Here is a 12,192-nt window from a genome sequence, read left to right on the forward strand (position 1 = left end):
ATAATACTGAATATAAGCTGTCATTTGAAAAATAAAATTTTAAAAATAATAAAACTGTGACCTTTATCCCAGAACTCCTCATCCTCTTTACACCTTGCTCTATTTTCCACCATCATCCTTTATCACTTAACATCTATTATTTCCTTATATACCATACGAGAGGCCCGGTGCACAAAAATTTGTGCACTGGGGGGAGGGGGGGTCCCCCAGCCCGACCTGTGCCCTCTTGCAGTCTGGGACCCCTCGGGAGATAACAACCTGCTGGCTTAGGCCTGCTCCTGGGTGGCAGAGGGCAGGACCAATCCCTAGGTGCAGCCCCTGGTCGGGCTCAGAGCAGGGCTGATTGGGGAGTTGGGGCGCCACCCCCTGTCATGCACAGAGCAGGGCAGATTGGGAGGTTGCGATGCCACCCTCAGTCACACTCAGGGTGGGGCCGATTGAGGGGTTGGGGCACCGCCCCCTGTCACACTCAAGGCAGGTTCGATGGGGAGGTTGCGGCGTCACCCCATCACGCACAGAGCAGGGCCAATCAGGGGGTTGGGGCGCTGCCCCCATCACGCACAGAGCAGGGACCATCAGGGGGATTGGGGTTCCGTACCCCGTCACACACAGAGCAGGGCCGTTCAGGGGGTTGGGGCGCAGCCACTGTCACACTCAGGGCAGGGCTGATGGGGAGGTTATGGCTCTACCCCGTCACACATAGAGCAGGGCCTGTGGAGGGGGGGGTTGGGGCGCCGCACCCTGTCACACACAGAGCAGGGCCAATCAGGGGGTTGGGACGCCGCCCCCTGTCACGCTGATCCGGTGACAGGAGGCCTCGCTGCTCCGTTGATCACGGTGCTGGGAGGCATATTACCCTTTTACTATATAGGATAGAGGCCTGGGGGCCGGCTGGTTTGCCCTGAAGGGTGTTCTGGATCAGGGTGGGGGTCCCCACTGGGGTGCCTGGCCAGCCTGGATGAGGGGATGATGGCTGTTTGCAGCTGGTCACACACCCTTCAGGGTGGGGGTCCCCACTGGGGTGCCTGGCCAGTCTGGGTGAGGGGCTGAGGGCTGCTTTCAGGCTGGCGATTGTTGACTGAAGCTCCCATCTGCTCCTTTTTTTTCTCTTTTTTAAATTTTATTCTGGGCCAGCTTTAGCTCTGGCTCTAGCTCTGAGGCTTCCACTGCTGAGCGTTCTATAATCGAAACAATGTATAGCTCCAGCTCTGAGATCCTGGCCTATATTTGTTAGAATGTTTCAAACTGCCAGCTGTGAAGCCGGCAGCACAGGCGGGGAACGTTGGAGTCTGCAGTCACAGGAGCAAGCCTCATGTTCGCTTCCAGCTGCCTGGCTGCCGGCCGCCATCTTGGCTGACAGTTAATTTGCATAAGGATATGCTGATTAGCCAATGGGAAGGGTAGCGGTCGTACGCCAATTACCATGTTTCTCTTTTATTAGTGTAGATATCCTTGTCCAATTCCTGTTAGAATTAAAACTCCATGACAGCAGAGATTTTTTTCAGTTCTTCTATCCCAGTACGTAAAATGGACTGGCACTTAAAAGACACCATTAATTATTTGTCAAACCAATGATTTAATTAATTGCCTATGAACTAGCAGTGAACCATTCTATTCACTCAAGGATTAGATCTATGCACTCCAAGCTTCTAATGATGGCTTGGTCTTTCAAGTAACCAGCCCTCATCGCCCACCAATAGACACCTCATTAGGACAGAAGACGCTCCTTAGCATCCAAGAAATCCCAAGGGATTTAGAAGCTCTGTGTCAGGAATAGTGCTCTAATGCCAAATAGTTGAACAAAAGATGCTTCCAGTTCTCTCATCACATAGGAAATTATGAGTGTTTTAGGAGCTCTGCTCCAGGTCCTGGGTGCAGAGACCAATATATATATTTTCTATTATTCACACCTTTAAAATAAAATATTGACCTTATACAGTTAATGTTTAAAGAGGTGAAGATACACTTTTTAACTTACTCCTTTAACATGCTCAAAGGTGACATTTTTCATCTGGACAGGATCTACTGCAGAATCAAGCCCCGTTGTTGTCCGGAAGCGTACTAAAAGAAAGAAAATGTTCATATGTTTAAAAGATTCATATAATTCCAACCACCTTATTTTTTCCTAAGCAAGAAAGCAAAGCCCAGCCAAAACCGGTTTGGCTCAGTGGATAGAGCGTCGGCCTGCGGACTGAAGGGTCCCAGGTTCGATTCCGGTCAAGGGCATGTACCTGGGTTGCGGGCACATCCCCAGTGGGGGATGTGCAGGAGGCAGGTGGTCGATGTTTCTCTCTCATCGATGTTTCTGGCTCTCTATCTCTCTCTCCCTTCCTCTCTGTAAAAAATCAATAAAATATATTTTAAAAAAAAAAAGAAAGCAAAGCCCAGACAAATTATATATCTAACTTCAAATACACTAAATTAGAGTGAGGAGTAAACACTAGGTTTTTTGGATTTCTGGACCATATTCAAGGAATAAATGACTCACGTTGAAATTACATCATTGTATTTTCCAATTAAAATTAAGGACTATATTCCTCTTCTCCTTGTAATAGCCAATGACAGAAATCTTAAATCAATGGTTCTCAAACTCCAGAATGCATAAACATCACTTGAAGTATGTTAATGCAGGTTTTCAGGCCATGGCACAGAAGTTCTGGTTTGTAGATTTAGGAAAAGGGCACTGTAGAGTTTGCATTTTTAACAATCATCTTCAGTTATCGTGATACAACCAGTCAGGGATCTACACTTTGAAATATTTTGCCATAACATAGCATACCAATCTAGGCATTTAAAAATAAAAAAGTGAAACTTAACACTTGCACTTTTTAAACAACCTTCTTCCTCTGACAACTGTTATTATATGCTGTTAGATGACTTATCAATAATGATATCATTAAGAATAAGAAAGGTAGTAAAAGCCCTAGCTGGTTCGGCTCAGTGCATCCGCCAACGGACTAAAGGGTCCTGGGTTCGATTAAGATCAAGGGCACATGCCCGGAGTTGCAGGCTTGATCCCCAGTAGGGGACATGCAGGAGGCAGCCAAGCAATGATTTTCTCTCACCATTGATGTTTCTATCTCTCTCTCCCTCTCCTTTCCTCTCTGAAATCAATAAAAATATATTTTTAAAAAACAGATAGTAGCCCTAACCGGTTTGGCTCAGTGGATAGTGCATCGGCCTGCGGACTCAGGGGTCCCAGGTTCGATTCTGGTCAAGGGCATGTACCTTGGTTGCGGGCACATCCCCAGTGGGGAGTGTGCAGGAGGCAGTTGATCGATGTTTCTCTCTCATCGATGTTTCTAAATCTCTATCCCTCTCCCTTCCGCTCTGTAAAAAATCAATAAAATATATATTTTAAAAAAAACAGATAGTAAAAGTTTGATAGAATAGTAAAATATCTGGGATCAACTATGGGGAACAAACAAATCAACTAGGCAACAAAAAGCTTTCTTAAACCTCTCCCCCTTTGGTAAACTTCCAGACTAGACAGATATAAATGAGTAAACTAAGCAATTTCTAATTTCCTCAAAATAAGTTACAAATATTATCTTTAGGATACTGAAATATAAAAGCCAAAAGTGAACAGGCAAAAACTTAGAATTAACAAGAAATACTTAGCAAATCAAGAGCATACAAGTCGGGAGAGCAGATTTAAAATAGTAATTCTAGAATACACATAATTAGTTTACCCCCACTAAATTACTTTTTAAAACTTTAATAAATTTGCAGCAGAAACAGCTGGACTTAATAAAAACTTAGAGTTATTACCCTAAGGCAGCACATTTCATACTGTAACATGTTTTGCTTAATGTAAGCCATTAATTAAAAAAAAAAAAAAATCAGAGGTTAAGCCATCCCTCCCTCTAACAACCCACTCTATTATCCTATACTGGGTTTTTAAAAAAATATTCCTGTATATTTTTTTATTGATTTCAGAGAGGAAGGGAGAGGGAGACAGAGAGAGAGATAGAACCCGCAACCCAGGCTTGTGACCTGACTGGGAATCAAACCTCAACCTCCTGGTTCATAGGTCAACGTTCAACCACTGGTCGATGTTTCTCTCTCATCAATGTTTCTGGCTCAACCACTGAGCCACACCAGCCGGACACTGGTTCTTTTTTTAAAACAGAAGGAAGCATGAGATGATGAATCTAGATGTAAAAGCGATTTCTGGATGTTAAAAACCCTGTCTCAGGTTTCATGTCACACAAAAACTTTAAAAATATCTCAGGCTACATGCAAGTTCTAGGATGAAGTCCTGATCCAAATCAACTGATGTTCTTAATAACACATCAGTTTTTTTCCTCTCAAGGTAATCATGAAGAAAGTAAAAATAGTAGTTGAAAAAGCAATTAGAGCCACTTAAACCTCACATTATTACTTCATTTTAGATTGGGAAACTAAAAAACTATAGGACACATTTAATTTTATATAAAGCAATTTTTAATTCATTCAACTTATTAATTTGTCTTTAAAATAACTGTATCACTTTGTACTGCTATTATAAAATTCTGCTACATGTTTTTTTAACTTAACAATTGGACCGGTATAGATATCCCTGGCCAGGTGGCTCAGTTGGTTGGAGCGTCATCCCATACACCAAAAAGTTTAGGGTTATTTCCCGGTAAAGGCACATACCTAGGTTGCAATTTCAATCCCTGGTAGAGGTGTGTATACACAGGAGGGAACTGATCGATGTTTTCTCTCTCTCCCTCTCTCTCTCTCTCTCTCTCTCTCTCTTTCTCTCAGTCTCCCTTCTTCCTCTCTTTAAAAAAAAACCCAAAACAATAGTGAACCTCTGAGGATTAAAATCTAGGAAACCAACCACTATCACTACTAGAAGTTGAAATAACATTTTCACTCTAACACAATCCTTGGAACTTTCACAAAACATTATTTTCTCAAAATGCGCAAAACTTGAATTTGTACAGTGCCTAAAGAAACTTTTCTTGTAATCCACAAATCAATGTAAAGTTTTCTTTCTTTAAGTCTTAAATATTAAATAGACTATGAAAAAGAAATGAGTATGTGAAATATTTTTAAGATTAAATTAGTACATCAGATAAATAAAAAGAAACTTTACCAGATAAAAATGGGTTTTTTAAAAGTCCATAAATGCCTAATAGCAGCAGAACAAAGAGAATCAGACGAGTTCGTCTTAGAGAATCTGGAGAAGAAAGAAAAAGCCGTAAATCAAATGATATCAATGAGAAATGACAGCTCAATGAGATGCAAACATTAGGTTACTGATGGTAATCATATTTCATCACACACAATTTTGGGACCTGGTATTCTTTTGCATAATTGCCATAATTTCCTTTTAGCACCTTGCTACCAAAAACTTCATAAAGCCTTGACTTTGGTTTCTCAGTTGAGAAAGGGAAAATACTAGCAAATATTTCCATTTCTGCACAACTTCAGTTATAAACATAATACAATATAAACAATTAAAAACTGGATTAGTAGAAAAGTTATTCATAATCACTTGAAGGGAGAACTTTGACTTCCTTTCATATACTCTCTTCAAACATGAATGTCAAATTAGCTTACCATTGGTTTTTTGTGTTAGTGCTTGAGCTTTCAGAAAACCCTCTGCAAAACCAGTTTTAAATGCATCTTGGTGAGCTTCAGGTATGTTTTTGGTTTTCATGAGTTTGTCCAAAGTCTCAACATCTGATCCCCTGTCCCGCAAAAGAAATCCCTAAATACACAAGCAATTCATTAGTATTAACTAACTGTAAAAGGTAGTAACACTCCCCAGAAATATTCTGACCATTCACACATTCAAAAATTTATTGAAATTCTAGAATTTTTTAATCTTATTGTTAGTGTGACAAATTTTATAAAAACTCAGTAATAAATTACTTAGCAATGGCTAGGAAACTAACAGTGGATCCTATACCTATGTCAATCAAGAAATTCTCTGTAAAAACACTATACTTAAAATAGGCTGACTTAGGGTTCTAATTGCTTGATGTTCAAACTCCTTTGATGAATAAACAATTATCTGAATGCTTTCCATCTATTGGGGAGAGATATACAAAGTTTTGGCATTATATTAGAAGTACTAGGTATGGTGGTAAACTAAATGCTACCTAAGGAAGTCAAGAAAGGCCTTTCAGAGAATGGGATATCTTAGCCACAGAGAACAAACAGCATGGACAATCTAAAAAGGCATAAAACAACAGTCTTTAGAGCTGAAGAACTACAAGATTATGTGACAGGACTTCAAAATGCCAAAAGAGGAAGGTGGGGGTATGAGGGGGTTACACATTGAGAGATGAGAACAAAAAATGTAAGCAAGAGAACAAACAATAACATGCCTTGTGTATCATGGCAGGTAACAATAAAGCAGGGGAATACAATTATGACATGTAATAAATTTTAGACGGACTGGTGGGTGGCAGTCTGGAGGCTAAACTGAAGGTAGTAAAACTAAAGGCATAGAGACTACGTGAGTGCCTGTAACCATTTCTTGCCTAGATTACTGTAATAATCTATGCAACAGAACTGGGAGGGGATAAAAAAGAGATTTAAGAGGCTGGGTTGGATCAACAGGATTTTAATGATCAATAGTACTTAGTGATTAATGGATGTGGGAGATAAAAGATGGACACATCAAAGTTGATCAGCAGGCTACTAGCTTGAGTGGATGCTACTCATAAGCAGGAATAGGTTGGTAGGGAGAAGAAATAGAGTGAGATGTCTAAAAAGCCAGTGGAGAGATAAGTCTGACACCCAGAAGAGTTGTAGTTAGGATTACACAGGATATTCATCCTTTATCATAAGTAGAAAAATGGAGAAAATTAATAAGCCTGCAAAAGAACTCAGATATTGAAGGTTCTCATTTTAATAACTTGAAAATTATTGCTCTTTCAAACAAACAAACAAACAAACAAACAAAAATGGTCTAATTACCTTCACAAATGATGGTGCTATGTACTGTGTTTCTGCTAATCTTTCAGAGGTGGACTGCAGACGTCGTGTCCTTGATTTTAACGTTTTAAAACTCCGAGACTGTATGAAAACTGAATGAAACAGTGTCACATTTACTTCTCACTGTACATTTTGTACAAGAAGAGAATTATGCCTAAGATTCAAAATGCTGACACCAGACCTGTACATCCTAGGTCTTCATCTTGTTTTTTAATAGTTCTTTCCCTGACACTTCAACACACTTATCATTAAAATGGATTGATCTATGTAATCGACTGTACTTTTATTTTGGTAATTTAAAAATGTAAAAGACAAAACACAGATGCGTATCAAATAAAAATCAGTGTCTCCTAATTCCTCAAATCCCACTCCTACTTCCTATATTTAACCAGTTTTGATTAACAATTCCATGACTATACTTCTATGTGTTTAAACACATGTTCTTTCTATAAAAATAGTACATACCTTTCTGCCATTGTTTTCTTTCACTTAATATATCATGGACATTTTCAAAATAGGTCAGACAATACATTCAGCTTAATGGCTGTTTATAGTTTTCCAATTTTTTATCTGGGTAAAGCAATTTATTTAACCATTTCTCTACTCCAGACATTAGTTGCTTCCTTTTTTTTTTTTTGTCCTTATTTATTTATTTATTTATTTATTTATTTATTTATTTATCCAGTCTCTTCCCGCATCTCCCATTCCCCCCCAAGAATAGTCAGTCCATTCCCTTTCTATGTCCCTGATTCATTGTAATCACCAGTTCATTCTGTACATATTTTTATTGATTTCAGACAGGAAGGGAGAGGGAGAGAAAGATAGAAACATCAATGATGAGCGAGAACCACTGACTGGCTGCCTCCTGCCTACTCCCTACTGGGGATCCAGCCTGAAATCTGGGCATGTACCCTTGACTGGAATTGAACCCAGGACCCTTCAGTCTGCAGGCCAACGCTCTATCCACTGAGCAAACTAGCTAAGGCGCTTCCTATTTCTTATTGCTAAAAATAATGCTGCAGTAAAATTCTTATGCCTATTTTCTTACAGTACATGCAGACTAAAATCCTAAAAGTAAAACTGTAAGATTTACATGGTTTAACACTTAAGAAATTGCCCTCTAGAAAGCTATTATCAATTTATACACCCACCAATGAATATGATTATCCTTTTCTCCACAGCCTTTGCAACAATGGGTAATATAAATCTTGTTAATTTGTACAAATCTGATGGACAAAAAGTAGTATTTTATTTTAATTTGCATCTTGGAATAGAAGTGAGAGTAAAATTTGAAAAAAAAATTTTTTATTATTATTTTTATTTCTTTAGTAATTGACTACTCATGCATGACCTGTGCACATATTTTCATTTGCAGAATATGGACGTCATGTATACTACCCTTCATTTATATTTATTTCATACATTTATTTTAATGTCTTTGTCTCTTAATTGATACAGTAATTTATAAAATTAATGTAGCCCTATCTTTTAATCTGTAGTTTTTTTGCATTGAACTTTTTACTAATTTCAGAGAGGAAGGAAGACAAGAGAGGTAGAAACATGAGTAGTGAGATAGAATCATTGATTGGCTGCCTCCTGCATGCCCCCCACAGGCTATGAAGCCCACAACCTGGACATGTGCCCTGACTAGGAACTGAACCATGACCTCCTGGTTCACAGGTCAATGCTCAATCACGAAGCTATGCTAGCAGAGCTTCTGTACTGTGCTTTATCATAAGTAGAAAAATGGAGAAAATTAGTAAGCCCACAAAAGAAATCAGATATTGAAGGTTCTCACTTTAATAACTTGAAAATTATTGCTCTTTCAAACACCAAAACTATGATTTTAAAGGTAGTCTACTGACTTCATCTAATACTTTGACTTTTTTTGTCAGACCTCTACCTACTTGGAACTTTTGTTTTAATGTAAGAAAAAACTCAGCCCTAACTGGTTTGGCTCAGTGGATAGAGCGTCGGCCTGTGGACTGAAAGGTCCCAGGTTCGATTCCGGTCAAGGGCATGTACCTTGGTTGCGGGCAACATCCCCAGTAGAGGGTGTACAGGAGGCAGCAGCTGATTGATGTTTCTCTCTCTCTCTCATCGATGTTTTTAACTCTCTATCCCTCTCCCTTCCTCTCTGTAAAAAACTCAATAAAATATATTTTTTTTAAAAAAGAAAAAAATCAGATTCTGTTTTGTTTAGTTTTACATCCAAGCTTAAAATCAACTTAATTTTCATAACAAGTCTTTACTAGAATTGTACTGAATTGATAAATTTAGGTGTGAATTGATATTGTTATAATACTAAGTCCTTCTATAAAGGATTATGGTATTTTTCTTTGTATTTTACTCAGCTCTTCCTTTACTTCTTTCAGTGAAGTTTTCTATGCACACACACACACACATATATAATGTGTGTATACATTATGTTGCATGTTTCTTGTCAGGATAAAATATTTAATGGGTTTTGAAAAAACTGTAAATAAACTCTATTGCTAAAATAACTACTGATATTTATGCATTTATCTTACATGGTATCTACGTAATGAGATCTTACTACTTGAGCAGCCTTTCAGTTGATTTTCTTGAATATCCTGATAAACAAGCATCTTACCTAAAATTATAATTCTGCTCCCCCTTTTTTTAAATCCTCAGCTGAGGATATTTTTCCATTGATTTTTAGAGAGAGGGGAAGAGAGAGGGAAAGACAGAGAGAAATAATGATGTGAGAGAAACACATCAATTGATTGCCTCCTGCATGCGCCCTGACCAGGACCGGGGCCAGCGAGGAGCCTGAAACCGAGGTACATGCCCTTGACCAGAATCGAACCCAGGACCCTTTTGGTCAGCAGGCAGACGCTTCATCCACTGAACCAAAGCGGCTAGGGCCCCCTTCTTTTAGCTTATATATAATTCCATTCTTTTTCTTTTTTTTTTTAAATATATTTTATTGATTTCTTACAGAGAGGAAGGGAGAGGGATAGAGAGTTAGAAACATTGACCAGCTGCCTCCTGCACACCTCCCTATTGGGTATGTGCCTGCAACCAAGGTACATGCCCTTGACCAGAATCGAACCTGGGACCCTTGAGTCCCCAGGCCGACGCTCTATCCATTGAGCCAAACCAGTTAGGGCGCATTCTTTTTCTTTTTAATAACATTGCTCAGAACCTCCAAATTACTGCTGCACACAGGATATTACATACCTTGTTTCTAATAATAATGAGATCCAAGGGCTATCCTTAAGAAATTAAAATTTATACTCTTTTTAAGAATCTTTAGGAAACACAACAATTAAAATATATCACACAGCTTTTTATCATACACTGAAATAACATTGCTTTTCTTCTCTCTTTTACTCCTTAATCATAATTTTTAGCACATTGTAAACTCGCTTTTTCAGATTTTAGGGTTTCCGTATCTATATTATTAAGCTAAATCGATCCTTTGTATTTTTTTGTTGCTAATATTTTAGTATCAGTCATTTCATAAAATAAACAGGGAAGCCTATTTTATCTTTTCCTTATTAATAAAATAGTTTTAAATAACAGGAGACTGCTAATCCTGGAAAACAGAATATAACCATAAAGCCATCCCAGCCTAGTGTTTTGGGGCAAAGGAATTGTACTTCAAAACTGTTACTTTTCCATTTTTACGGTATTGTCTTATCTCTTATTGTGTCAATTTTGCTAATTTATAGCTTGAATAATTATGTTCAAACACATTTTTATTTACAATATAAAACTATACACAGCATCTTGTAACTTTTTTATTTTTTATTATATAAATTTCAGGTGCACATTATAATTTGACTTCTGTACATACTATAAAATTATCAGCCCCCAAAACCTAGTTACTATCTATCACCATGCAATTGACCCTCTTCACCATTTTTTGCCTATTTCCCAATTCCCTTCCTCTATGTTCCCTTCCTTATCTGCTCTGTATCTGAGTTTTTGCATTGTTTGTTTTTCAAGATTCCACATGAGTGAAATCATAAGGTATTTGTCTTTATCTTTCTGAACAATCTTATAATTTTATCATCTTCACTAGAGGCCCGGTGCATGAAATTCATGCACTGGGGGGTCGGGGGGTCCCCTCAGTCCAGCCTGTGCCCTCTCACAGTCTGGGAGCCCTAGGGGGATGTCCGACTGATAGGGAGGCAGGCTTCAGGCTGAGCGGTGCTGCCCCTGTGGGAGCGCACTGACCACCAGGGAGCAACTCCTGTGTTGACCACCTGACCCCTGGTGGTCAGTGCATGTCACAGCCACCAGTTGTTCCACCATCTGGTTGATTTGTATATTAGCCTTTTATTATACAGGATTATCTGTGGCAGGTCTCACTTTTCAGTTCTAATATTGTTTGTATTTCCTTACTGTTTCTTAGTCAGATTTGTCTGTTCTATTTTCTTAAATTTTTTTCAAAGTAAATTTGTTTTTGACTCATTCGTTTGTTCATTCATTCTTTCAATCATTCATTCATTGTTTTAATCTTTACTCAAGGGAAGATATTTTTCCATTGATTTTTAGAGAGAATGGAAGGGGGGAGAAAAGAGAGAGAGAGACAGACAGACAGACAGACAGACATTGATGTGAGAGAGACACATTGATTGGTTGCTAGCCAAACATATCCTGACCAGGGCCAAGATTCAAACCCGGGACCCTTCAGTCCACAGGTGAGCCAACACTCTGACCACTGAGCAAAACTAGCTAGGGCTGTTCTTGATTTCATTAAGTAAAATGTTCTTGCTGTTATATTCACTTAATTTCATGTCTGTTTTGTCCATATTAATTTCTCATATTTAAAACATTCTCAAAATGATTGTCAATCGATTTATTTCCCATCCTCATTTCCTAATAGCTTATACAATAGCTCGATACATCAGTATGTCACCAACCCAAACATTTTGATATGCAGATTTTCATTGTGGTTCATTATTAATTGTCTGTCATTTCAGTTTTGATTTTGATATTTCCCTTCAGTCACAAGAAACTCAGAAAAGTATCTTTAAATTTCCACATATTTAGGTTATTTTTTAACTATCCTTTCTGTTATTTGATTTCAGGTTTGTTGTATGATCAGAGACCCTACCTCTGAGTTATGTTTTGAAAATGAAGATATACTTCATACCCTAATACAGTTATAAATGTTTTGAAAATGAAGATATACTTCATAACCTAATAATTTTGGTCTCCATGAATATTTAAAAATATATCATTCTTAAGTATATTTCTGTCTTATACATTAACAATTTT

General features: G+C 38.3%; 1 protein-coding gene across 1 annotated transcript in view; it reads right to left on the reverse strand.

The window, feature by feature from the left end:
* The window catches only part of YME1L1 (YME1 like 1 ATPase), a 59,806-nt gene that overhangs the window by 29,496 nt on the left and 18,118 nt on the right, over nucleotides 1–12,192 (reverse strand). The window contains exons 5-8 of the mRNA XM_070432972.1: nucleotides 6,922–7,031; nucleotides 5,554–5,704; nucleotides 5,087–5,170; nucleotides 1,979–2,061 (exon numbers count right to left, since the gene is read on the reverse strand). Coding sequence (XP_070289073.1) covers nucleotides 1,979–2,061; nucleotides 5,087–5,170; nucleotides 5,554–5,704; nucleotides 6,922–7,031 — 428 coding nt within the window. The remainder of the gene's footprint in view (nucleotides 1–1,978; nucleotides 2,062–5,086; nucleotides 5,171–5,553; nucleotides 5,705–6,921; nucleotides 7,032–12,192) is intronic.

This window comes from Myotis yumanensis, unplaced genomic scaffold (genome assembly GCF_028538775.1).
Source record: "Myotis yumanensis isolate MYYU_CA2020_CCGP unplaced genomic scaffold, mMyoYum1.0.hap1 SCAF_1, whole genome shotgun sequence".
Classification (NCBI taxonomy): Eukaryota; Metazoa; Chordata; class Mammalia; order Chiroptera; family Vespertilionidae; genus Myotis; species Myotis yumanensis.